At 50.4% G+C, this 27,870-nt stretch overlaps 2 protein-coding genes across 2 annotated transcripts in view; one reads left to right on the top strand and one right to left on the bottom strand.

Moving 5' to 3' along the window:
- Nucleotides 1–27,870, bottom strand: part of LOC139103455 (microtubule-associated protein 1B) — a 77,533-nt gene that overhangs the window by 31,897 nt on the left and 17,766 nt on the right. Inside the window, exon 3 of the mRNA XM_070658145.1 lies at nt 12,607–12,666. The gene's annotated coding sequence lies outside the window, so the exon portion shown is untranslated. The remainder of the gene's footprint in view (nt 1–12,606; nt 12,667–27,870) is intronic.
- On the top strand, nt 218–26,644 carry LOC139103451 (uncharacterized). The gene is made up of 3 exons (XM_070658125.1): nt 218–1,687; nt 20,151–20,353; nt 22,356–26,644. Exons 1-3 carry the CDS (start codon nt 1,585–1,587, stop codon nt 23,901–23,903), a joined length of 1,854 nt encoding a protein of 617 aa, XP_070514226.1. The 5' UTR covers nt 218–1,584; the 3' UTR covers nt 23,904–26,644.

Below are 27,870 nucleotides of genomic sequence, written 5' to 3'. Positions count from 1 at the left end.
CCCGAAGGTTGCACGCGTAAACAAGATTAAAGGTCTACAAGGGTTGCACAGCTCTCCTTCTCACCTCCACCTTTGCTCGGGCGCCGTAAGGGAAAAAGACAGCCGACGCAGATGGCAGAGTAGTGGGGACCGGGTAAGCGAGTAGGGTACGGCCAGTACGTCCACGGGCCTCTCTCGTCGTCCGCGTTCGTCCCACGATCAGTTCGCCGCGCGCACATCGAGCTGTCACGTAGCTGGTGTGTTTGCCGTTCGTGCCTACGCTTCACGTAAACGCGCGTGCAGTCTCCTGTCGCCGGCCCGGGGGACATCGATCGCGCCCCATCGGCGCCCCGCATCCCGGGGGTGACGATCGTTTCCGCGAGCCGCAGTAAAACCGAGCCCCGGAAGTGTCGCGGAGCATCGCGTAAATCGCACGCTAAACGCCCGGAAATAATTGACATCCAAGAGGGTACGACGAGTCCGCCGACAGAAGAGAGTGATATTTAAAGAGTGAATCGTCGACCCTCGACTTTCCCGCCGCCGCGTTCGAAGCGGCTCGGCCGACCTCTCGGGCTGTCACGTGTTGAGAATTCGAAACGACGACTTCGTAATTGATAAGAATTAAATGCGGAGTGCGCCGTAATCGTATTCGGCTGTTTGCGCTCGCCGGATAATCTCGTTAGGCGAGATATCTCGGACGAGGGTCGCCCGTGCACGTGGAAGACGCGCGACGGGCAGATTCAACTTCGAGAGCCACAAGCGAGACTCCGGCGCCCAGCGTCGCCTCCGATACGTCTTATCGCTTCGTAAACACAACTCGGAGATTGCGACATCCAATTGACGTCGCCGCGCGTCTCCGAGAGAAACGAAACCCGCCGCGCGAGGCTCGATCTCGAAAGCGGTGACAGGTGGACGCGAATTATTTTCTCTATTCTCGGGCTCTATTTCTCTTCCCTGCCGTTGAAAGTGCGGCGTCGAAGGCGAAGGAAAAGCGAGACGAAATTTTCGCGAAACGATGGCTGACCAAGCTGTCGATTTCGCGAAACGGTCGAGGACCGTCGCCGATCGCCGACGACGCTGAGACGGCCTCGAGCGGGAGATCCGATTGGCACGCGAGTCGGCGGGCTCGTTGATGAACTCGTCGAATGGCTTCGCAAACATCACGCGGCAAGTGTTGCTGCCGACGATAATAGCTCGCGAATCGGAGCTCGCGTCCTTCTTGGCGCGCCGGGAATGCGCGGGGTCACGTTCGCGCGCCGATCGAATTGAAAAAAGCGACGATAACGAGGCTGAAGGAGCGTCGTCAGTGGAAAGGAGGTCCCAGCCGGCGCCTCCGTCGTCATCATCATCTCTTTCTCCTCTCGTCACGGCGCGCCGTGCGCGTCGATTTCAGCGGCTGCTGCTCCGGGCTCGTGATTTTTGGATTTCGCCGTCAAGCCGGGTACCGTCGTAGGAGGACTCGCGAGCGAGCAGAAACCGCGGTAGGAAGACGATCGGTCGGAATTTTCCATCGGTCGGGCGCGCGCGTGAGTGCGATATCGGTATGATTAGCGACGCGAATTGACGCTCCGAAAGTGAGAGGAAACTCTCGGAAGAGCGGGAAGGATGATGCCGCCGCCGCAGGTCGTGGGTGTTCTGCTGAAGAAACCGGGACAGCAGTCGCACCCACGATTGCCGCCTCTGGACCCGCAGGAGACCAAAATTAAAGGTGAGCTAAGGACATATTACTGACGGAATCGCGACGTATTCGAGGATAATTCGCTCAAAAGATATTAATTTTCTGATTTCGTTGAATAACACAAAGCGCTCTAAGAAAGAAAAGCGCATTGAACACATATTGAGCGTTAAATTAAAAAAAATTATCATCGTTCATAGCATCAACGGCGAATCATTACACGACGCCGATAGCGTATCAAATAGGTTAATTACTGCGGTAATTAAGCGAAAAAATAGAACTTTCCATAAACATCCGGCAATCGCAAATTTCTTGTTAATTCGGGGCGTTTTATTCAGCGGCCAGGACAAACGCGTTTATTTCGCGAAGTCCTTAACTTTTTTTTTTTTTTTTTTTTTTTTTCTTTCTTGTCACAATTAATAACGCGTATTACTGCCGACTAATTTCCAATCCAATAATAAGCGTAATTAATTTTTGACGCATGAGAAAATATTCGTCGAACCTCCGCCAAAACGGAGCAACGAGGTTTCGCGGTCGACGATCCTTTTAGAGGCTCCCCTCGAGAGATGAAACCGATATATCGGATCGAAGAAAGTCATCTTTGATGGTAAACTCCCTGATCGATCTGCAAACAGACGGCCGAGACGAGCTTAAGCTCCGCAGCTGATCGCTTTATTATCGGTATTGTGATTCACCGCGGAACGTGTTGGTACAAACAGCCTTATCGAGATCGCCGGGCTGCGTTTGTCTATCTCGTCGATATCTCCTTTTCCGACGTAGGAATGCGGGGCTCACTGGTCCCTTTCGTTAAACGGCGCTTTATCGGCGCTCGATTAACGCGAATTGGCTCGCCGCGCGCTCCCCGGGGCGCTGAAAATGCGGTGGCTCGTCGTCGAATACGCGGATCACGCGAGGATCCTCGTAACGTAACCCACAAACGCGGCAATTGAAGATTAAGTGGCTCGGTAGCGCCAGCTTGTTTACCCTATTATGCCGATCAGTCGAGCCGACGCCTTCTGGCTCCGTTAACAATTATGTTAATGGGACGGCGACGTGTTACGATAACGATGTGTGTCGATTTCACGAGCAGACGAGTAATTTGATGGAAAACTAATGTAAATATACGTTTTGGCATTCTCTCTTTTCCTTGGTGAGCGCGTCGTTAGGCTTCGGCACCGCCTTAAATTAGATAAACCTTTTAATTGTTCGACTTGGGAGCGGAAACGGGTCTCGAGCGCGTCGCCCACGACTTTAAGTTACTTTTCCCGAGATTCAGAAGCGACACGAGCGTAGGAATTTCTGGCGAGGCCGGGGGAGTCTCTAATGTTACTACGAACGAACGTTGGACTGACCTGGGCCCTCTGCTGACAGCGGGCTTCGAAAGGCCTTTTAGAAGCCCGTCTCGTTCGCACGCGATTGACAATTCGTGCTCCGTAATCCGGTATCTGGGCTACCGCGGTAACGGGATACTTTTACGTGGCCGTCTGTCTCGCTACGCGAGAACCTGCGAGCCGATTTCCCCCCTCCTCCCCCCGCCGGCGAACGGAGACCGTATTTTTGGACACGAAAGATACCGCCGCGGCGTTACGGAAAACGTGGCAAAATGAATTTCGAAAGGCCACGAATAACGGCGAAGGTGCAGCCGAGATATTTCTCGTCGTGAAGTAATCCCAATTGTAATAACTTGGTAACGCGTTTTAGACCGGGCGTGTTGACTCATATTACGCACCGCCGAAAACGGCGATGACGGGCTTCGCCGAAGGAAGTGGCCGCGAAAATAGATCATTGTTGCAAGCGACGCCGATCCAATATTTATCGGGCTGCACTTCGAGTAAATGGGCGTAGGTATATCGATAAGATTACGCGATCGCGGTTTAATTATCTAAGATAAACCGTCCGCGGTCTACGATTGACCAGCGCCTCGTTAAAACGTACGGCGCAATATTTTCTTCCCTAGCCGCGTTCGCGGCAGATCGAAATTACGCTGGGCTTCTGCTTGAAACCAGACGAGATACGTGGACTTCCGACAGTTTATGGCAGGTCAAGAAACAGTAAAAAGAAAGCGGGTGGAACCGCAGCGTTCTCTCGCGTCGGATTTCACGTGCCGAATAATTCGACTTCCCTCCGAAGCAGCCCCTTTTCTTTTCTAACGACAATATTAAACTTCCTGGATCTTTCGTCTAAAAAAAAAAAAAAAAAAAATCGCACGTTCGGCAAACGGATTGCGACACGCGGCGCGCGCCAATCCCGCAATTGCGAAACCGCAACGGCGGCTTTATATTACAATTTCGATCGTTAATTATCTCCCGGCACGAAGTGGCGAGTATCGCATTCACGGAACGTTACGCAAGCCTCGATTAGCCCGAGTCGAAATCGACTTCGGTAGTTCCTGCGGCCGCAAAGTATTTCGCGCGGATTAACGGAAGCTCGGCCCTCCCTTCCTCCCCCTCTGGTTCGCAACTATTCGCGAAATAGGAGTCGAGCTTTGGGGACACGAGGGACACGCTCTTTGTGACACGGAGGGACACGCCGTAACCCATGTAAATAGCCAATGGGATCCCGAAAAAAAAAAAAAAAATTCAGAAGACGCTCGCGTAGCCCGCTGCCGAGCCGAACGGTGAACGCGAGTTTCACATTTCTCGTTCTTCGGCAGCGGGAAACTGGATCTCAAGGTGTTACACCGCATCCCGCGTGTCCTCGTGCCTCTGGCACGATTCGTCGTCGCTTTTCGATTCAGCGGTCCCGAAGATATTCGCGAGAGAGAAGCGATTCTGCGCGCGACACCGCTCGATTCGCGCTCGCCCGCTCATTTAATTTTCTTTTTTAATTTCTTTTTTTTTTCTTTTCCACCGCAACGAGCGCCGTACCGTCCTCCGCGCCTCCTCTCTCGCCTTTTCTCTCGGCGTAGCCCGGACGACTTAAATTAGGGTCACAGTGCCGAATTAAGCACGGTCCACAAGTGCCATTCACGAGGAACTCGCCGCGACCGGGGATTAAGATATACACATGTAGATAAAGTCGGACCCCATCCGCATTCGAGTTTCTGCGATTCTCTAGGAATCCTTTTGATACTTGAGAATCCTCCTGAGAAAACCCTGGCCCGGCATTACACGTCTCGTGAAGTAATCCCCTAAGTATCGCTATTCAGAGGACGAAATTGAGCTTGCGCGTCACGATGCAAAGGCGCGCGGGCCTTGCGGTTAAAAAGGCTCAATTGAGCTAAGGGAGACGAGAGAAAGAGAAAGAGAGGATCATTTCTGCCGACGTGCCCGGCAGATCGGAAGGAGGAGACAGAGAGGTGGAATGAAAAGGAAGCGAGAGGGCCTGCCGTCACGAGTCTAAACAAATTATAACGACGGCCGACCGCTCCTCGCACGAGCGCGAATAATAAATCGCGAATAATCGCGCGTATACCGGGTGTCCGCTCGAGCGGGGGCTTAGGCCCGATCGGGGCGCAAATCTCGGCCACGGAAGACGCGCGGCTGCCTTTCACTAAACCTCGTCGTCGTCCACGCGTGTTCGGCTCGCCGGCCTGGCCGTTTGCTAGCCGCGGTTTAAATCGCCCGTGAATCGCGAAAAATCGAGCTCGCTCGTTGCAATTTTCTCTAGAACGACGCCGCTATTCGGGATCACCCGTGGTCACGTCCAAGCGATGCGTGTGCACGCGTCCCGGTATCTCGTTGCGCTCGCCTCGCCTCTTATCGTGCCTGCGGGCGATAACACATCCGGAGTTCCACGGCGTACGTTACGAAGTTCCGATCGTCGAGCGTCATCCGTAACAATTACTACGGCACGAGAAAAAAAAAATTACCGACATTTTCCTAATACTTTTTAAACACCGACGCGAGATGAAGGGATACTTTGAGCCTCGCTCCGATTTTCTTAATTCATCCTGGAAACATCGACGATACTTGCCAAGAGCGTCGCCTCGAGTATGTCAACGGATTGTTGCGAGTTTCGACTCTTTTCCGCGCCGTCCTCGACCTCGCGGCGAAATCGCGTTTCAAGCTGGATTTCTACGATCTCCTCGAACCGGGTTCCGCTTCCCCGATTCCGCGCCAACCAGTCCTGCCGGAGAAAAGCGGTTGTGAAAATGTTCCGCGCGGCCGTGACCGCCTCGGGATCCGCCGTCGTGCATTTCCTCGCGCACGTTTCAATGAATTCTGTACGTGTCATTCGTCCGATTTCACCGAAAATCCAAGTATCTTAAAGCGACGATGCGCTGGAGATTGGCTGTCGCCTTCGGTGCGCAGTTTCTAGCGATTTCATCTCGACGTTTTCTCTCGTTCTCTCTTTCTCTCTCTCTCGGGCCGAGTACGATGACATCGGGACGCTTTTTTTCTGGGCGCGCGTGTCCTATCGTCGGTTTCTCGCGCTCAAATTAATTAGCGCCACTTGGCGAGGAGAATGCCGGCCGCTCAAGTGAGTGTAATTAGATGCCCACCGCTGTGTCGCGGAGAAGGATCGTAAAAGGAGAGTCGCGTGTCGCCGACGGTGACGAGGAAGGAAAATCGCCGAGAGAAAGCAGCCTTAAAGCGAAGCGTTGCACGGTCTCGAAAGCCGCGGTCTCGGGGCGCTCCAGATTTTCAGTATTGTGCAACATTGCACGTGCGTCGCGCAGATGAGGAGCGACGTGCCGGGGCGTTGGCTCGATAACGACGAGATGTTGAGATAACGAGGGGGATAAAACAGAGGGGTCATTTAATGGCGCGCATCCGAACTCATCGGCGTGAATGGCGGGCGAGAGAAAGAGAGCGAGGGTTCGTCCCGTCTCCGTCTCGAACAGCTGACGGGAATAATGTCGACGTCGGACAGGAAATGGTCCTCCCCCCGTGCCCGCGCGTTGGCTACAGGAACGACTCGTGTTCTTTCATTCTACTCACCCGTGCAACAGTGACAAACACGCGCGGGAACGAGAAAGAAGAGCTACACGGGAAGCTCGAGTTGCTAGAACAAAGAGAGCCCGAATTCGTCACGAAGAACGGAGAGAGACGAGAGAGCATCTGGTTCTGGAAAGTATCTGATTAAAAAAAAAGAAAAAAAAGGGAAAAGGAAAAAAAAATCAACAGAGGAAACCCTCCCGACTATGGGAGATGTTTACAGACATCTCGGGTATCAGAAATCATTTTGACGACCGTTTTATACAAATGTTCTCGCGATTCTAATTATTGATCTGATTTCTATTTAACCGAACGCGCTCGCTGGTTAATTTTACATTTCCGATAATCGTTGATAATTTTCGGTGCGACCGCTTCGTTCTGAAATTTCCGCATCCGCCGCCCGCACGAGAGATGCAACGTCAACAAAGCAGGCCAGATGCGACACAGCGCAGCTGACCGGCGCGGTTCGGAAAACGGTCGCCTGGGAAAGAGAGGAAAGCAACGGTAGTTCGCGAGGGGGAAAACGAGACGCCGATAGAGGAGGCAGCAACGGTAGCTCGTGGATACTCGTGGAACGGAAGTCGGTACCGAGATACGGTCTTCTCTGACGGGTGAGACGGACCTACGCTGTTCTCGCGGCCGCGAGAACGACAGCGAGCGGTGAATCGATGATACGCGCGGTAACGAGCGAACGGGAGAGAATATATCAGTCGGACGAGGACGAGAGAGCCAGGGCGTTGCACCATTTGCTGTGACCTAGTGTTCTCTCCGACGGTTGCACCTCTGATCTCCTTTCTTCCGCGGGATTCCTACGCGCTGTGGTAACGACCGCGCGTTCTCAGAGTTCCGCGAGGCGCGCGCGCTTCGTGCGATCGTAGTCAGAGAATTTGTCAACCTCGATCGAATTCCCCCTCGCGCGTCTGTTCTGTCTGCGAAACTCTACGTTACGACTTGGCTAACGTTTTTTTTTTTTGCAAGCTAACTTAAGCAGATGTCCGACCACACTGATAAGTGGGACGGTTACGGACGCCCACACGTGTCGTTACGCACACGAGTTCATTTTCTGTGGGTCGATTTCGCTCCTTTTGCGTGCAACGCGGGATACCGTTAAAAAAAAATTATACTTATTCCGTTTAATTTCAATAATAAAAGTAATAATTTTTTTACACGCGTAATAAAATTATTGTAATAATAATTTATATCATTTTACATATATTATAAAAAAGTGTCTTTAATTTTTTTTTCTTTTTACCGTAGGTTTGCTGAAAATATTCGAGTCTTTTCTCCTTTCGAATTAATTGCATTTGTCCAAGGCGTTTCTCTCTTCCGCGCCGGAAAGCGACTCGGTAAGAGGGATCTCACGACGTGCCGCTCAGACGGACACGCACGAAAGAGCCCCGCTGAACCCATGGGAGCGGTAACGACGTAATTACAGAGTTAGGCGCGTTACGTCGAGTCGCAATCGCCCGCCGATTGCATCGGGGTTTCATTCCGCTCTTTTACGCTTCTCGACCCGGCGCGACGGCGTTTCCGTCGAACGCTCTTTCAGTTTACTTTCGAATCGTCGGGCCGGATTTCGGAACGCGCTAATCGCACCCTCGATCTTCGACGCGGTAATACGTATTTCCTCTCTGTCTCTCGTGCGTGCACGCGTAATTTTGGAAAAGGAAAAAAAAAAAAAAAAATACAAAACAAAGATCGACTTTCGACCTAGATTACGCGCCGATTATTAAATCCCCGCGCGCGTTATCTCGATTATTACGTAGCCTCCTTGATTTCTCATTATGTGCATCGCGCTGACCCAGAACTATCCGATTGCGCTCGAATCCATTAATTCTCGTTACGAGCGCCGGGATATAACGTGCCGGTTAATCCGATATCGCGTGGCCGCGCGTTGCTCGCGAAGTAACGACGCAATACTTGGATATTTTCACGAGCGTTTCATTAATCACGTCCGCCCGACCCCCTCGTCGCCCCTCGCGCGCGCAGGAGTGTTTTGATAAATCGGATACACTACGCGGCGCGAAAGAGGAGATCGTATCAAATCGCGCTCCTATTCTTTTCCAGCCTCTCCGGCGTCTCTTGAAATCTCTTTCGCTTCCGCGCTTTCTTTCATCGCGGTTATTTACGCTCTGGACGCGTCAACGAGCTAGATCACACTCGTTCCCTATCCTCACTGTCAAAATAAATGGTCGCCGCCGTCGGAAGTTGCGCTCACCTTGGCCCTTCCTCTCTCTCTCTCTCCCTCCCTCGGGAAGGGAAAAAGAAAAAAAAAAAAGAGAGAACCAGAATCGGCCGCAGAAACTGGTCTTCCCGGCCTGCGTGTTCTGGAAAAATATCTTGCACGGTGCACGTGTGTGTTGGCACTTATGCTCGTGTCGCGCGTGCTGGCTTTCGCAGCTTGCAAGCGTACCGGTATTTATCGTTCGGGCGATAGCCACGGTGGAAAGCGCGCCTCCTCGCGCGCCAAGAGGTCGGCAACCTCCGGTTTCGTAATCCAAATAACGCCACGGCGACACCCCTGCGATAGGCGATAGTCACGCGACGCCGGTGACGCCAGCTGTTACCGAAGCTTCGACCCCCGTGCGAGGAAAAAGGTGCCCCCGGAGACGACGACGATTCGACAGGGCCAAACCCCTTTTTGCCGTCGCGGCGAAACAGCACGGGCCTCTAAGCAAAATTCAATCGCGGCAATCGCTCGTAAGGGAATCTTCACGCGCCCACGGGGTCGCTTCACCTATTTCCCGCCGCGATATTTTTACACCCCTTCGCCGTGAACCGTCTTGCCAGGGTATCGATTTTTGCCGCGGTCGACGTAACATTGAGACGCGGTCCGTTACGTTAGATGCAGAATTTATTACGACGCTGCGTGTGAAAATACCTACGTTTTATATGTATGTATATATAAAATTGCGTAACCTGAATACTCGTAACGCGATCGAATTTAATTATTCCTGCCGAGCGGGACGTGGTAAATCGCGCGACGCAGAGTAATTCCAGCGCGGCGCGCGGTGCATTGTGCCCCCTCCTCTCCGTCGCATCGAAGTGGCTCGTTGTAAAAAAAAGCGGATGAATGAAGTCGTTCGGGAATTGGTCGACTAACGGTCACAACACGTACCTACAACATCCGGTACCTCCTGGGTTCAATTAGGTGCCGTCGAGGCGCGACATAATCCCTGTATCGTGTTACACCCTACGTCGTGCCCCCACCGGCGACGAGATGAGACGAAAAAAAAAAATAAAAAAAGTCGCGGGAGACGAATCGGGCGGCAAAAATCTGCCGAGGCGCAGATCGCGCGAAAAACTCGTCCACTCTCCCTCCTGGTACGGCCAGGATTCGGCCTCGTAGTGCCACGGCGCGATAAGAAGCACCCCCGGGGGTGCATCGGACGGGCGCTACCCCCAGCCGCCGCGGGACTGGCGCAACAATTAATTTCCAAAGGAAAGAGTTACGAAGCCGTTTGCGTATCTTCTACGGAGGGTCGGCCCATCTGGAATCAAGGGACAAAATCGCCGTAATGGCGGCGCGCGACCCTTCGGCCAGCTGTGCGTCACAATGGTCGTCACGAAAAATCGTGCTACAATGTTATCTCGATCTGCTCTCGCATTGTGGGGTCGTGCCCGGGATTGAGTCGTCAAGCAATCGGGTTAAGGACCCTTTCCCTCAGTCGAACGACGAAGAAATCTCTCGAGAGGAAAAATTTGTTTTTCTTTTTCCTACTTTGCTTTCTCTTTTTTTTTCCCCCCCGCTCGCGCCCTTTGAAGTGCAATTAAACGGGCGAATGCGATTCTTTTTCGCGGATTCCCTCGGCGCGCCGCGATCGACGTGATCGTGTTTAACGCGATTACAGGACCGCTGCGGTAAACCGAAATCGTTTACAATGGCGCCAACAATTTATCCTCGTTTACCGTCGGCGATGAAAGGAATTCGGCACAAGGCGGAGGTTTGGCTTTCACGTGAAAGCAAACAAGCACGCACCCCTTTCCGGTCCGCGAGCTTTTTAATGTCATGTCGTAAAGCCAAGAGGCCAGCTAGAAGAGGGAGGGAAGGAGAGAACAGTTTGGTCGAGTAATTCCTAAAAGAAAAGAAAAGGGTTTGCAGGCTAAACGCGGAACCGGTCTTCCACGACGGCGCCGCTCGGATTCGCGCGCGCTGCGGAAGCCCCGAAGGCTGCATCTCTCGTGTCGTCGTCGCGCGGCTCGATTCGATTTCCATTAAAGTCCGACGATGATGTTTACTTAGCTCCGGGTCGTTGTCACGCGGCCGCCAGAGGAGAGACAGAAAAACGGCGACACCGGAGTCGGGGGATGAGAGAGCGGACGAGTACACGAGAAAGGGAGAAATAAACTGCATGCGCGTAATCAGAAGAGAAAGAGAGAGAGAGAGAAAGCGTAAAGAGGGGATGGAAAAACGGAATCAGGTTTCTACCTTTATAGGCCTGCGTTCGTGTCGCGTTCTACCGTGCCTCTCGTGTGTGCGCGCCTTCTTTCCTTCCTTCCTCCTTGCACGGATGCAGGGAAGGAGCGCGCAGGCGACAGAAAACCATAATCACTGACAAAGGAGCCTCGGAGGCACCATGGCGTGCAGCGGGCAGCTACTGAGACAAGACGAGCTTTCGCACCCCTTTCTCACGCGCGACACCTCGACACACCACGACGAGAGGATCCGTCCTTTTTTTTTTTTTTTTCTCGAGGGCTCAGGCGGAGTCCTCGGACTAGACGCCCCGAGGGTAAGCCACGACAGAGAGGGTTTCTCTCTCACTCGACTCTAGAAACGGGCGGGCGGCTACGATCAGTTGGCGCTCGCTGCCCGCTTCTCGTATCGCGGAAAATTGATTTATCCGGCCGACCCTTCTTTGTGGGAAAAACGAGCGCCGTTTCGGGGCGGAAAAGTTGTTTCGGATCGGAGGTGCGAGACCGTGAAACGTTATTGGGGCGTAATATTGGCTGCGTGCTGCTTATTTTTCGCACCGGAACGTTGAAGGGACAGGCGATCGCTCGACTGACGCGGCTTAAATTTATGAAAGGGCCGCGACTTGCGAGAGTGTCAATTTATCTTCGTGCGAAGTCTCCTGGCCGGCTCGCGCGGTTTGTATGGAAATTTACCGGTCGGAAAATGACCGTGTCGAAAGGTAGCCGGGGCCTATTCTCGCTCGCGTAATATACGCCGAATATTTTTCACAAACGAATAAGACCGAGCCGGTCGCGAGAATCGAGACGAACCGCTTTAGGCGTGCATTCATTCGCATGCACCTCGGCACGCGTAAGTGATGCGAGCAAAGAAACGATAAGGCGCTGCTTCCTCAATTAACGGAATAACTGCGGCTGATTGCATAAGCGTACAGATTTGCATGGAGCGCGCGTTTGAACGCGCAAGTTCGCATCGACCTTACCGAATTAAATTGCCGTTGCAAATCAGATGGTAATTATCGCACGAGTAATGCTTCCACGATAAAAATAGACGAACGGTCAAAAAAAAGAAAAATATATTATAACCGTGTGAATAGCGGCGCTTGTCCAGCTTTTCAAAATCTAACATAAGAGCGGGTCGCGTGAGATCATCAAAAACGAAACCCGACAGATTTCCTGAAAGAGATGGATTAAATTTCGCCCGCATGCGACAGCTTCTAAAATGCATTTAACAGCCCCCTCGAGATTTCCGCCGAGGACGAATCGCATTTACGCGCCGCTATTAAAATTTATTGTTGCGAAGTATCGGTTTCGACGGGCCGCGCATTATCTTCTGGACAATGCAATCGCGGCGCGAGAAAGTCGGCAACGGCCGGTGACATTTTGAAACCGTACGAGCTGAGCCTTAACGTCTGCGATATACGCGGCGGTATTGATCGCCCGGAGAACAATCGGCTGCCGATCGCGGCACTTGTCGCAGGAGGACCTCTCAGGCATCCAGCCAGCTGTCCTCCGATGTCCTGCCGCGGCACGTGAGAGCCCCGCAGAGCTCCTGCGCCATTGTTTCGCGAAGCATAATGCGCCCGTTTTGTGCACGCGAAGAAAAAGACAGCGAATCGATTCGGCCGTACGATCGATTGGCTGGTGAGAGAAAAATCTTACCGGTTTGGATGCGAGGACGAGCGTTTGCAGAAGCCCTTCTTCCAGCGCAAGGATTCATCACTGAAACAGAATAAAAAAAAATTTATTTATTAGATGATAATTGTAAAAGAAAAAAAGAATACGTTTTATTAAAATAATACTAAAATATTTATTTTAATTTTTCATGCTAATAAAATATTAATTTTTAGTGCTGCTGCAAGTATTTTTATGAATTTAAATTCTTTTCTTAGAAATAATCGGTAAAAGAATACGGAGTCGACCGAACTGTTCTCGTAAAATTTGAGCGTTTCACATAAAATGTGCCCTTTCTAAAATTCGTAACACTAGACGGCAATAATTTTCAGGATAAATAGAATTATATTGCATCCCCAGTGCCTTATCTATTGTAACGTCGTTTAGGGGCTTCTGTAAGTTCCTTTGTGCATTGCGCTCGTTAATCATCAGGATAAATGATGTCCCGAACCGTTGGTGACTGCCCCAGCTTCATTTTTCTTTTTTTTTTCCTTTTTTTCTTCACCAACGTTTGAAGTCCTACAAATTCGGATTCACCACACCACTTGCCGAATTCAATTTCATTGTCGAGTCATTGTGAAACTGGGTTCTTAACGCAACTACGTTTGTCATCATTGCGCCATTTGTCAAACATATTTACGATATCGGTGCGAAAAAGCGCTATCAGTGAATTATAGATTTACGAGTTATTTATTAATTGTAATTTTTAGCGTTATTAATAAATAAATAAATCTTACAATTTTCGATTTTATTTCTTTTTTTCTTAATTCGTCGAGTTCTTAAAATTTTTTTTTTTAATAAAATGTTCGCAAAGAAATTATTTTGAAAGCAGGTCTCGCCAGTCGAAGGCGCAGGCCTCGTTTTTCAGCGACGGAAAGTTTTCTCATGGCGACCTCTCGGTTCGTTTGCAGAGAAATTTCGCGTTTAATTAAGCCGCCGGGGCGTCTCGAGAAAACGCCTGGTCGGGGAGAGACGATATGAAGAAGCCAAGGGAACACGTGTCGCGATCACATGAATGCTTCCTCTGTTTTCACGCGCAACTGCTCCTCGAGTTGCTCTCCGCGGTCCCTTCGTTTCTTCATCTCGCGCAAACTCTCGCACCCCATCTCGTTCCCGTTCCGCTTTCTTCCCCGCTGTTTTCTGCCTTATCAATGTGACGCATTGGGCGAGAGATATGGAAAAGAAGCAGGAGCAATGTCGCGGCGAAAGAGAAAGAGAGAGAAATCTCTGACCGCGTAGATTAATTAATAAAATAAGCGCTAGAAATAACGCAGTATCGAAGCAGAGGCGACGAAGCCGCAGATCGAAAAGCCGAGACAGTTTGGTGGCAGAAACCGTTTCTCGTAATATATTTTTCTTTTTCCCTTTTTACACGTCGACGCCTTTCTACGTTGACGCACGGCGTCTCTGTTTGATGTAACTTCTTTCGTTGCTAGTCATTGACATCGAACGGCTATTTCTCTCGGCGGCCATTATGCGGCAACGCGCCCGGGGACCGACAATAGCCTTTGTCGCCCGACGCGGCAGAGTTTTGCATCCTGTTTGAGAAATTTCCATCGCGCCCGTATCGTCGCGAAAGACGTGCCGAAGGTGCGAAGCTGTTCAAACAGTGGCGTTAAATCTGCAAACGAGAGAAAGATTACGCGCGGAGCGCTTCCGTCTGTTTATTTGTATTGTATGCGGATTTAAAATCTCGACCGGGGACCGCGCGACGGGTGGCGGAGGCACGTAAAAGACCGCGGCGGCCAAAACGGGATGCTGCAGAGCGAGGGAACGGATCTTCGTGGCGCAAGGTGTCTCACGAAAGAAAGGCCACAAAGTCATGCCTGCGCGCGCGTCGAAAGTGCACACAAAAAGCTTACGGGCGCGGTGCCACATTGTCCGGCACGTCGCGAGGGGGATGGCGAGGGCACGGCGGTGAAAAGGGGCGGCGGGGCCGGGGTGGCGGAGGGCGAGGAGCGATGTAAAGAGCGAGATAATAATAAATGACTCGCACGAAGACGAATACTTGATTTACATGAGAAGATCGATGGGCCACCGAGAAACAGGGGGACCCGTATTCTCTCGGTGAGCTTGCGCCGCCGACCCCGCACCCCGCCCTCCCTTTGAATTATTTATTCTTGCAAGCCGGAACCGAACCGCTCGTCGCTTATCGTCACCTATCGTCGCTTATCGCTATTTATTGCCGACTCATTGCGACGAGAATGCCTCGCGGAAACAACGCCGAAGACGGGTACGTCTCTTAGAACATCTGGCGGAGAACCGGGCCCCTCGGAAAAAAGAATGTTTTAGATTTACTGGAGGCTCGGCGATCGCGCAGGTTGCGACTAATTGAACGCGAATGGTAAGGAAACCGCGAAAGGGCTGCTGTCGGGGGGGACGGCAAAAATTGTTCCACATGGGGAAACGAGCGTGCAGCAACGACCTCCCAGAATTTTCAGCGTGCGTGCGCGGCATGCGAGCTCGCCGGATGAAAAACGCTCCCTCCTACGCGCCGCTAACGGGTTTGCCTTGTAATTACCGCTAACGAACCGTTTGTTTCGCCAGACGAGACAATGTGAGCCACTTCTGCATGTTCCGCAGCGCTCGCACACACTTGTCTCGCGATTTACGGCATTCTATTGCAGAATTATTAATTTAATAATCCTGGTGGAAGTCTTCTTTTTTTTTTTTTTAATTAATTTTTTATATTATTTTAATAATTATTAAATAAATTAAATAAAAATATATTAATCTAAATTAATCTTCAATTGAAATAAAATATTAACGAGCCGAAACCACCAATTCCGATGGTATCTCACGCGTATACGACAGTTTCAGATTCGGTTCTATCGCGCTTGAATACCTGCATACTTTCTCCGGCGTAACGAAAAATGCTGGGGACCCCGGTATTTACACGGTGGCGCCGTGAATCAATCGTGACAGAGAGTAAACTGCCGGCCGTCATGTGCCGAGCATCCGGCTGGAAAGCGTTCGGGCAGGTGCATTCGGCAAGGCGAGCGAGGCGTTCTACGCCAGTGGCCTCGCACTGACTGACATACCACACTCCGATGCTTCGCAACAGTTACGCGGGGCCGTGTGCGAATTCCGGTGGCACGGTAACGGTGACCGTTTTTCCGCTGTGGGCTCCGGCAACGAGCAAACCGGTGCTTCCTGGTCGCTCGCTCGCGAGGACCGGAAGTCGGCGACAAGCCGCCCTGATCCACCGCTCGTGGACCCGGCCGACGTTCGCGTTGCGAATCCCGCTACTTTCACGTCGCGTTTCACCTCGCAAGCACGCACTAGAAGTCTGCTTCCGTCAAAGCGCTCCGGGGGTGCGCGATGTTCCCGCCGTAATATCGTTACCCACGAAAGTCCGAAGAAATCCGACCGCGCGGTTTTATCGAGAGAAATATGTACGACGAGGCAGCCGCGTCGGTAATTAATGGGAGATCGATTTATCTCTCTTCGGTAACGGGTTTCACTGCAACAGATCGCGCGGATATTTTCCATTAAGGTTTCACTCGTATTAAATATGGAAATTTTACTTCCGGCGATACGCGTGTCGTACTTGACCCGCGAGCGAGAAAACGCGATCGCTCTCGTCAGCGGCGGCGTAATCTCGTTTCGCAATAGTTCTTCCTTTATGCGGTTGCAAATCTCATTATGCGGGGACTTACGGAGAAAGCGCGCGCCGCCGATCTTCTCTCGGGGGTTTCTTTTTCTCCGGCTCGTCGCCGGCAGGCCATGAAATTTTAATCTACGCTTCTGCGACGCGCGGGAAAGGGTGAAAAGGGCGAAGGGGAGGCCTTCGGGCTGCGTGGAAAATCGGGGACATTCACCGGAATTCGAAGGTGTTCCTTCTGATGAACCTCACGAATAAATAATTCATGGCGCTTCAGACGACGCTCGCGCGCAACCGGCCGCAAAGGAGGAAAAAAGAAGAAGAGAGAGGAAAGAAAAAAAAAAAAAAAAAAAAAGACGGGGTCCTGTTTGGCTGTGATGACATGCCAGGACTGACAGGAGGCAGAGGAGCGTGAAGGAATGAGGTGAAAAATGAATAACTGTTGAACAGGATCTCCCGTGTTGACCGAGCGCAACGGAAAAAAAAAAAAAAAGTGGCCGGCAAAAAGAAAGTGCGGAAGAGACGCTTAGGTCCTCGCATTTCCCTCGAAACGATTCCGCCGTCGACCCTTGTCGCAGGACTATCCTACCTCGTCGCCGTATCCGGCTCTGCCGTTCTTGTCGGTTGCAGGGATTTTTTTTTTTTTAATCTCCTTTACGCTTTTCGCCGGGGGGGAATTAGCACAACCGATGATTAATCGGTTGATTCAGCGGATTTAATCGCTTGAGAGGCTCACCCGGTAGACGCTCGGTGGACGAACATTCCACGTCCTATCGTAGGTAGAATCTAAAAGGACAAACGACTTCCTGAGTTTTACGCGACCGCAAGGAGCGGAATGAAACATGCGGCGGCGTGCATTAAGTTGCTACCGCACCGCAAACGTGTCCTTTTTCTTCGCCCGTATGCGCAGGACAACGCACCGACAATCTTCGACACAATGCTTTGACTACTGATGCTACCGCAATGACGCAGCACGAAAAAAAAAAAAAAAAATTAAATAACATTTTTAATTAATTTTGATAATTAAATTCTAGACATTCGTCACCAAAGAGTATTACTCTGCTAATCACGGTAATGCCAGGATTAATCGTCGCGAAGATATTTACGCGCGTGGACAGTGGACATCTCTGTTTCTTTAACTTGTTTTTTTTCTGTTTCTTTTTTTTTTATTCCTCGACGTTTGCACGCTGCTTTTCCGCGGAAAGAGAGAGTCACTGCATAATACGACGCGTCATTGTTCTTCTACAATTGTGCGGCGAAGTGTCGCTCGACTTTCCTTTTTTTTTTTTCTCCGCTCGCTAAGATAAGAACTCCGCATGAGAAACGCGACGCGGTCCAGATTGGTTTCGTCCGCTTCCACGCGCGTTCCCATAAACCGGGCTAAAATATGCAACCTGGGTATTTCGCGGCGTGCGCCCACGAGAAATCGCGGCCGCTTTGCTGCGGCGGCGATAATAAATAAACCCAGGGAGAAATTGTAGGAGCGAAATATATCTCGCGGTACATCGGCGAGGAAATTAAAACGGCGGCTTTAAATTTAAACACGCGAACGCTCGGCTGTCCCGGGGAAAAGTCATCGGGGAGCGGCAAGATGCGGGTTTAGAAACGACCGCTTTATTTATGAATCATTCGCACGTATGAAACGCGACACGCTCGCTTTCCGCGGCTTAATGGACCGTGAGAGCGGACGTCGCCGTCTCCTTTCGGACGGTCTTCGGCATATGCCGCTCGAGAGCACCCCGAGAATGCACTTCTTCACCCGGAAAACTAAGATTTGTGGAGAACGAGAGAAAGACGAGCGGACGCCTTGGGTATTGCGAGCTGCGAAAACATCTGTTGCGCTCACGAAAAACTATCGCATTTTTAGCGCCTTTCGAAACCTCGCTCGGATCGCGGAATCTCGAGAAGTTTTCGCCCCGGAGGCTTTATGACCTCTTCTGCAATTAAAGCAATTAACATTCTCAAATGATATAATTGCTGGCGCAATCGATGCGCTTGGCTGCTTAAAAATAAAAAAAAAAGAAAAAAACAAAGAGAGAAAAATCGAAGCATTTCGCGAGCCAGCTCGCCGATGAGTCAGTACCTCGCAACGCGTTCGTGGAAAAATCTCACGCGTCGCGGGCTTTGTCGGCATGGACAAATGGAGTGGCCATGAATTTATGATGACTCATTATGACCAGCGTGAAAATCATTACACGGCTAGAGAAGATCGTCATCTGTAACGTGTGTAATTCGCGGTACTAAACGTAATTCACCTCCGCTCAATTCTAACCGCAATACTCCCGCGTTTGATAATCGTATGCTCGCAGTAAATTTGCGAGTGTTTAACGTAACACTCAATTCCTCAAAGTTTATTGCTGACTTCCGACGTTATTTAACGTCGTGGAATTAGTTCGGCAGCTCGCTGGCAAAACTTTCAGGCTAATTTTCGTTAGGGATAGATTCTCTATTGTTGTCTGTCGCAATAACGGCGACAACGTAAGAAAGCGAAACGAGGAGGATTACCTAACACTCGGATGGAGAACAATGACTTAATTGACGAGATTGTTTGGGCAAGTTATTATCGGGAAGAAATATTTCCGGACAAAGGGCGTGGCGCAGGGCATTCTTCTAATCACGTACGTCGGCGTCCTCCTACGCGAGAAAGAAATGCAGGTACAACGCATTTTAAAGTATAATGTAAATGCCTATTGTTGCTGTCAAAAGGAATTCTGGACGTCCCGTCGTTTGCGTCCTTCCTCTTTTTATAAAACTCGTAAACGTCTTTTTTTAAAAAAAGAGCAAAAAAAAGAAAAAAAAAAGCTTTGAAAAACGTGTATAAAACATAAGAGACGTTTAATCTTAAAATTAGTTGAAGGAGCATTTTATTTATAATAATTTAGTATTACTGTTGAGGATAAAATTTAATTCCATTCAGAGACGAAGATTACCGGCGTTTCGACGGCAGACGGCAGATTTAAGTCGCCTCGCAGACAAGATTATAGACGAAGGCGACGCGGGGATACGTTTATCGCGGGAAGGAGTCGCGTCGGAATCTATTTCCATCCCAGGCTCGTGCGAAAATAGCCGTCCGAGTGTCACGTCGAGAAACGTAGGCGTGTTTGACGCTGTTTTCGGTCGTTCGGTTTGAATCACGATGGGCGAGAAATAACCGTGGGGTGCCGACGGTGCGGTGCTCGTCGCCCACGTATCTCGATTAAATGACGTCAATCCCTCGATTCGTCGCCCTTATCACGACCCTCCCACCCCTGCGAACGCTTTCTTTTCTTTCGCGCCGAAGTGGAGGACGAGCGCGCGTTGTAAACTATGATCGCACGAAGCTTTTCGCGACGCACGGGCTTTCCAGCGGACTTTAGAATGCGAACCGAATGACAAAACGCCCCGCCGGTTTTGCGCAAAATAATAAAATAAGTGCCGGGGCCATCGATCGGCTCGAACGCTGCCCGGTCGATCGGCACGGAGTGAATTTGCGAGGCGGGAAATTCTCGAAATTGATTTTTGCGACACCCACCGTTCCGCGAAGCGGCCGCGTAACGAGGCGCGATTTCACTCGTGACGAAACAGTCAGCAGACTGATAAACGCGATCGCCGCTGACGAGATATAGCGGCTTTTACTTTTTAATTGCGCCCGCGTTATCGTGCCGCAAATACGAGCGATTTACTCGCGACGCGCAAAAATTTCTTCGCCTCGCCGGACGTTCGCGATAAAAAAAAAAGAATAAGTGAATCATCGATAGCTCTTCCGAGTTAATCTCGAAATTGCGACTCGAAAATTAATAACGTCACCACTGTTCGCGTTGCGCGCGACCGAGCGTTCGTCGGCAGGGAATTTCGATGCGCCGTTTGAGATTTGATATCCGCCGATCGAATTAATTTAATAATTAGCGGACTTAGATTTTTACGTGCGCCGTTGCAATTTGGATTTCAGGCGAGCTGTACGTAGAAAATTTGGCCGAGAGAAGGACGGTTTCCATCAGGATGGGCTGGTTGTGGGTCGAGGGAACACCGATGAGATTGGCACTGCGAGCGTTGAATCTCCGTCAAGCACCACCCAGCCTCTGCCAGCCGCACACGTTCGCTCTGGGCTTTACCTTGAGCGATTCGGCGAAACATCCGCTCGCAACTTTTTGGGTAATTATTATCTCTTCCTAAAAACACCGCGAGCTCGTTTGTCGGCCAGCACGCAGCCGGTACGTTTGGCTCAACCGTGAAAATTTTACGCTCCCGAGAGATATCGATCTGTAGCAAGTCGGAAAGGAATTCGGTGATCGCTGTTGATCCCTGACCAGCGCAACGGCGTATTTTGAGGCCTGAAGAGACCTTTCGTGAGAGCCGAAAGCATTCGCGATTTGGCGCGGTTCCACAAAAGACGGTAGCCGGCGTTCCTCGAAAGGCTGCCCGAGACACGAGTGAAGCGTGGACGAGAACGGGAGGCTGAGAGAGGAACAATTCGCCGCGGCCACGCAATGTAATCGCATGTAAATGGCTTTTATCCGCGGCACGATCCGTTTCCTCGGCCGTAAACACTTTCACGTGCGCCGGGGCGAGCCACGCGGGGGCTCCCGTTTCGCTGCAACTTCTAATTACGGGCCCACCGGCGTCGCCATTCGATTTCTAACGCGTTATACAATCCCACGTGAGCGAGCGCGAGTGCTTTCGATCTCGCCGATCGGCAGGAGATCCGCCGAAAATTCAGATTCGCGCGCGCCGATTTCTCCTCGTTTCGCATAGAAGTCGCCGCCGCACAAGTCCCGCTTTCGGATCGCGTCTGGAGAGTCCTCGAAACTCGTTTTACGAGTTTCGCCCTGGCGCGCCCCGTCCGTCGGATTTTCACCTCACCTTTTTCCTCGCTGTTCGCGGAATAATCCAACCGGAGCTCGCAACGGCCCGGCCTCCGCGTCGCGGATCGCGAAATAGAGCGCGCCCGAGACAAACGGCGGGATGCGCGTGATATCCTTGCCAAGGCCGCGGATGCCCAGAGCCACCGGAGGAACGGCGGCTCGTGACGTAACGCGGCCGTCCGCGCGTCGAATCGCGAGGTCTTAATAAGGCCAGTAGGCAAGGTCAACACCCGCCGCTCACCGATCCGCTTGCCGTGATAAACGCGTGGGAGATCACCGCGCCACTCTCCCATGACCTGCCATTGTCAAGGAGTCCCACCACGTCAGCTTCGCGCAGCCGAGGAGAGTCTTCTCGCTTCCCCGGGCTCGCCTCAAGGACGTCCTGGTCCGTTCGACCGACCGATCCCCCGGGACGTTCTAACGAGACGTTCCGCGTTTCGACGATTAGAAGAATGCCAGCCGAGGCAACGACGTTGTACAGGTGCGCGGGGCTCTCGCAACGCCACTTCGCCGCGATATTTCCATCGTTCATAGCCCGACGCTGCGTCATGGTTTTCGATCGAAAGCGGGTTTTCCAAGCTTGCTCTCTCGAGATAGACCGGGCGAACCTGTCGGCGGGCTTTTTTCCAGACGGGTCCGATATCGGCCGGTCGACGAAGGTCGGCTCGCGCGACGGAGAGATTTGTTTCTACCGGGGATGGCTATGATCGACACGCCGCCGGTGGTTAACGAGCAAATTCCACGTCGTCCGTCGTTTCGCGCGCTCGAACGACGCCGTGAAGCGACTTTCGAATTCACCGCGGCCAGCGAAATCGTGTGTCACGGTCGATTCTGCGGGTAGACAGACCCGTTCGACCACTCCGCGGTGTCCAGATATGAAATCCGAATACGCGTAACCGTCGGCGGTACCGCCGACAGCGATCCCGCATTCCCACCGGACCCGTGGCCTGTTCGCGTAAAAACACCGATATCACGATTACCGATCAGATTTAATTTCACTTAATCGTCTTGATTTGTATCAGCTCTATCGCCGCGCCGCACAGTGCTCTGGAAAGCCGCGGGTCTTTTCGTAAAAGTGCAATTTTTACAATGTGTTATAATTATATATCTGCACCATCAGTAATCTAAAAATCTCTCAAGGCATTTTATACCATTTTATACCAATTTATATCATTTTTAGTAAATAAATTTAATTTTTTTTTATGTATTATTAATTATATACCGTTTAATTTTTTTTTTAATTATTTTTAAAAGTGTTCTAATGTGACGAATCGATTTTTTCGTTTGCTCAGGCGGACACGGAACCGATCTATTGGTCCTGGGTCAGAGCGATCGCGGCCGAGCTCGTCAGGCAGACGCCGTTTCGCGCCCAAAGGTGCCTCAACTTCCTCGAGATACTGACCATCTGTCCGAGAGGTCCGGTTCCGCTGCCGGACAGCCCGACGGAAACGAGGCGGCGGTCTCGCAGCGAGCTGCGTTGTTGGCCGAGCGACTCGCCGACGGAGAAGACGTCGATACGCACGACCACGATTCTGGACGAGTCTAGGAGGAGGGCGAGGAGCGAGCTGCGCGGTTGGTCCAGCAGTAACTCGAGCGACGAAGACCTCCTGGGAGAGTTTCGTAGCATACCCACTGTGATAAGCGGCAAGGACCAACCGGTCGGCAGGGCATGGGGTTGCAGCGAGAGCAGCGAGGGTAGCGACGACAGTCTCCCATGGGGTGGCGTGTGCCGGCCTACCGTTGACTCGGTGGATTCCCGCAGCGTTCCTCCGCCGGAACCGGAAACCAGGGAGCAAAGGATACAGCGGTACAAAGAGGCGCGCAGACGCGAAAACGAGGCGAGGAGCCGGCGAGTGCTCGAGGAAGACGCGAGGCGGAGGGCAAAAGCCGAGGAGAACAACAACAATAACTTCCCGAAAACGTACGGCCGGGTCAGAGGTAAAGCCTGCCCCGTGAATGAGAACAACGACGCTCATCCGGCGCGCTCGCCCAGAAAAGAGTCCGCGACGTCGATCGAAACGCGGAAGCAGAACGACAACTCGATCGTCGACCGACTGCCGCCGCTAAAGCCGAACGAGTCTCCCGTGGTAAGATTTACCGAGGAGAGCACGAACGAGGACGACAAGCGAAATAACAACAGTCCGAGAAACAAGAGCAGCAGCCCCGGGATATTGAAGCCGGACATCAGCGAGAGAAGAAGCAGGGCCAGAGAGAGGAGAATCTTTCGCGACAAGGGCCAGCTGTCGCAGACTCAACAGTCGCCGGGCACCGCCGCCTTCGCCAGCGTGGAAACTCTTCGCGAACGGAAGGAGCGCTTGGCCCTTCTGTCCTCGAGGATTCCCGTTCCACGCCAGTCGTTCCAATCTAAGTCGACGGATTGCCCGGCGATTGTGTCTCCGAATTTTCCGCCGGCGTTCACGGTACCACCCTGCGAGGAAGACGTAGCTAAGCTTCTCGAGCGGTGCCAGAGAGTGGACCATTACGTCCCGGTACGAGAAAAGCTGACCCTATTCGAATCCCTGTCGAAGTTGGGCGGTCGCCTGGCTAGAAGCACGGAGGACCTCGGGAGGACATCTTCCAAGCCCAGTCCCAGAGGAAAGCAACGCGCCAGGTCTCTCCACGATCTCAATCGGGGCGCCCGAGCCGTGCCCGTGCGCGAGATGTGCCGGTTTTTCGAGGGTGACTTGGAACAGGAGACCTGCCAAAGAGCGATGACGAGCCTCGCGAAAACGAGATTCAGCGACCCGCTCGCGAAGGGCGTGTGGAAGGACCCGGTGGGTTCGAGGCACGATGCACCGTGCATCAGCGCGTCCGCGAGAAAGAAGTCCTACCTGAAGTGAATCGGCGAACAGTACTTTTACAACGTTCAAGAACTCGTGAATTCGAAACGTGCTCGAGTTCACGATCGTCTCCATGAAATGGCGAACGCTAAGTAACGGGATAACTGCTCGTTATTCTTATATCTTCCTCTCAGTATAATATTTTATAAGCCAAGATTCAGCGAAGCTGGAAAATACTTTCCAATCGAACAAATCGGTATAGTTTATTCCGAAAAAAAAAATCCAAAAATCTGTTATCATGTCTGACTTAAAAAAAAAAAAAAAAAAAAAGAAAATTAATTTTCGTCGTGTGATAAATTTATGTAAATAATTATAAATATTAAGAATCGCCGCGAAATTCGCGAGAGTTCCTTGCCGCGATGATTATAACTCTTCGACGACCCTGATTTCCGGTGTGAGAGGCTAAGTCGACCGCGCTTATCAAACGTCTTGTGTTAGGATCGGCCCCGTCGATCGATTGATGATTGTCACACTTGCGCCAGGAGAAAGTCGCTGTGCGCGCGGACTTTTTCACGCTTGAGGCCCCAAACTGTGCTCGATTCTCTCGATTACTGCCTGTCGCGATCGGCCGTCAAAGTAAAGAAGAAAGAGAAAAAAAAAAAAGAGATAAGACGTCGATACTTGGTTACGCGCTTCACGAAAGTGAAAATAGAGGACGGCGAGACGTTTCCAGGCACCGCAGAAATGCCCCGCCGCAAGATCGGCTTTACTTTTATTCGTTACATAAATATCGCGCCGGATCGCGGACAATCCGCGTTTATTTGTGTTAAAAACGAACGCGGAATGCGCGCGTGTGTAACACCGCGATTGTGCGTATCGGCGAGATCGAGCGTGGTCGATCGCGACATGGCGGGGAACAGACGGGGGAAAAAAAGAGAGACAGAGAAAGAGAGCGGTAGGGAGAGGGGAAATCGGAGAAACCGGTAATTTACGTTCACCGAGTGATTGCCGCAACGTTGAACACCTGTATGTATATAAACACGTACACGAGCGGTGCGTACGGCGAGCCGATCGCTCGTTTCTCGATTAGCCTGAATCCAATCGGCCGGATTTCGATCGGGCTCGTTCTCGTTAAGTATCCCAAAGAAAAATGAACGGCGGGTGTCGCGAATGCTCGCGGCGTTTCCTCCCCCTTTCCCCCCTATTACGATAATCGCAAGCGAAATTTGTACATAATTGACGAATTTTATTCTGTACCTGAAAATTGTTGGTTCTACGTCTTTTTTTTCTTCTTAGGCTATAGTTTAATTTTTGTTACTCGTCCTCGTTACGATTGTAGATATCTGATTATTGATTCATATGATTTATATGTATGTATATATTATATATATATTTATGTATAATGCATAGACTTTGTTGAGTGTGACGACGCGTAATGTTTGCCATTTGGGCGGCGGTCGCCCTTCGTTAAATCTCACGAATTTCCGTCGAGGATCAGAATGCGGATTAACACCCGACTTCCGCTGATTTCGAATTGAAACAGTCGTTTCCGCTCGCGCGGTACTTCCCTCGCTCTCTCGTTTCTTTTCGTAATTGATGACACAACGTGCGGAAATATTCCAAAGTATGTTCCAACGTGAAGTAAATAAAGCGTTCGATCGCTTTGAGAGAAGATATAAGATATATATAAAAAAAAAGGAGAAAAAAAAAAATTGTTTAAAAGATTTCCGCAAGAGGAAACTTCACGAGCAAACTTGTTCGTCCAATTTTTAAAAATAGAGAAGTAATAACGATACTCCGTGATTTGTTACAACCGTTTACACTTTGATAATTATATTACTCGCCTAAATTGATCGTTTTGAAAAACTTTATCGTAACTTAGACTTTAAAGATTTTGTACAGCTAATTAATTAATCTTCCATCGAGACGTTTTGTGCTCGGCAAGGGTTGCCTTATTTTTTTATCACGTTTGTATCTCGTTAAGCACGAACAGCGGCTTCCTGCGCTACATGTACAGAATTATGAGCGTGACGTAACAAAGTAAGAAGGATGATATTGTAAATTGCGAGTTTATCGATTCGAGAGCAATCGAGAGTTAGTAATTCATCATTAAATCTTCATCTAGACTGCATAGAATCGGCCCTCGTGGAAAGTATTCTGGAGTTACGTACAGTGTAGAATTTAAATTTATCAATCTGACATTGTTAATTAATTTCCACTCAATTATCAGTTCAAAAAAAAAAAAAAAAAAAAAAAATAGCGATTTATAATAAAATCGATCTATAATTAATTGCTGCTAATTCACGCTACTAATGTTGACTTTACGTTAACGTATGCCAACATTATAACGTGTGCCGTTTTAAAGTTTTAAAAATATTAAAAACTTTATTAATTAATATCGATGCGATTTTTTATAATTTTGAGGAGAATTTCCAGAAGCCTGTCCTACGAGACCGATCGCAAAGTAATCGACCGTCTACAGGATGATTCAGATGACCCCGTGTATACATATTTGTCACTTTTTGTACATTCGGTCGAACGGTGTCATTCAGTATACCGCCCGATGCGAAGGGTCGGTCGCCAAAGAGGTCTTCTAGTCCCTTGTCGGATAATCTCCGAACGGTAATCTCCGTATGTAACTACCCCTCGATGTACTCCGACTTTTACTACCCTCCCACGAATGTCTGTCAAGCCGGTACGGATCGCGGTACCGTCCGACGCAATTACGCGGCGAAAGCCGCGCGTCTTTGTATTTACCTTTGTTGTAATAAAAAGGGACGAATAACGGCCGTTACATAAAAGTGATTGTTGTTAGAAAGCCGGCGGCGGTGTCTCAGTGACCGACACGTCGGCATTCCCAGCCCGTTTCTTTTCCTACGGTTATTTCACGTATTTTTTCACCCGAGCGCCCACGCAGATCATTGTTTCCCTTCTCTCCCGTCCCTGTCGATGCATTTCCAATGCAACACTCAATTTTCGCGAAACAGAGAAAAGACGGCATTTGCCTCATTTGAATAAATATTAAAAAATAATTTCATAAAGATTTCGCTTTAATTATTTATAATTTTTCATTCTATTTTATTATTCTTTTTTTATTTGTTGCGTGACTGACGGTTTGATTTTTATTATTCTCGCAAGTGTTTCCTGTTACTTTCCTTTACGTGCTCCGGCTTGCTTTAGCTCGTGAAAATCTGCCAAGAAGATAATTTCGCAAGATCAACCGCGATATCGCGGCATTCTCATATACGAGAGCAGCAATGTTTTCCAGACGAAACGTCTGAAATTCATGAGTCGCGATTGTTGCACGGGCTCTCGGGAAAGTATCCTCGTGCAGACATATTATCTGCATTTTGCAAGAGAACGAAAACTTGCGAGACGGAATAAGAACGCGCGGAGTGTATTTTTAAAAAGATACACGGCTTCGCCAAAAATTATTTTATTAGACGCAAACCTACCTCGAGACCAGGCTTTATTCGAACGAAAGTGATGAATGTTGGAGAAAACGTTTTCTACCAAAATTTCCGCGATCGATCTGTATACATTTGAGACTCGCGTTTATATTACGGTCATCGGTACACTTCACTCTGATGTTTGCTTATTCGGTTATTTATACGCGAACTCGCTCGCGCGTTTACATCGCCGCCCATCGCGTATGTGCACGTATATAATCTTCGTTCCGCGTGCTCGCGTAAAAGTGGCGGCTATCAATTCGCGCGCGGAAACCCGCGGGGGAATTCTGCGGGTGATCCACTTGCGATTTTTACGGAATCGAACCTCAGCGGCATCGCATAACGGCTTCGTGAATTCGCCTTCGGCGAATAACGCGATCTCGGTGCAGTTTCCGAAATAAAAGTAAAGGACTTCTGCTCTCCTTTTTTTCTCTCTTTCTCTTTCTTTCTTTTTTTCATTAGCAATCGATTTCCAATCGAGGTAAAAGATATCGGGATGTATCTTTCTGCTTCCGCGGTACGTCGGTGTGGAGACATCGCGGGACTTTCACCCGTTAATATTTACCGAGGTTATTTTT

Source organism: Cardiocondyla obscurior, linkage group LG06, assembly GCF_019399895.1.
Source record: "Cardiocondyla obscurior isolate alpha-2009 linkage group LG06, Cobs3.1, whole genome shotgun sequence".
In the NCBI taxonomy this organism is placed as follows: Eukaryota; Metazoa; Arthropoda; class Insecta; order Hymenoptera; family Formicidae; genus Cardiocondyla; species Cardiocondyla obscurior.
Note: the sequence above shows the minus strand (reverse complement) of the source record. Positions and strands in the feature narration are given on the sequence as shown.

Coding starts and splice junctions, on each gene's coding strand:
- LOC139103451 (XM_070658125.1), top strand. CDS start 1,585: ATGATGCCGCCGCCGCAGGTCGTGGGTGTTCTGCTGAAGAAACCGGGA. Junction 1,688..20,150: donor GCAGGAGACCAAAATTAAAG/GTGAGCTAAGGA, acceptor TTTGGATTTCAG/GCGAGCTGTACGTAGAAAAT. Junction 20,354..22,355: donor ATCCGCTCGCAACTTTTTGG/GTAATTATTATC, acceptor TCGTTTGCTCAG/GCGGACACGGAACCGATCTA.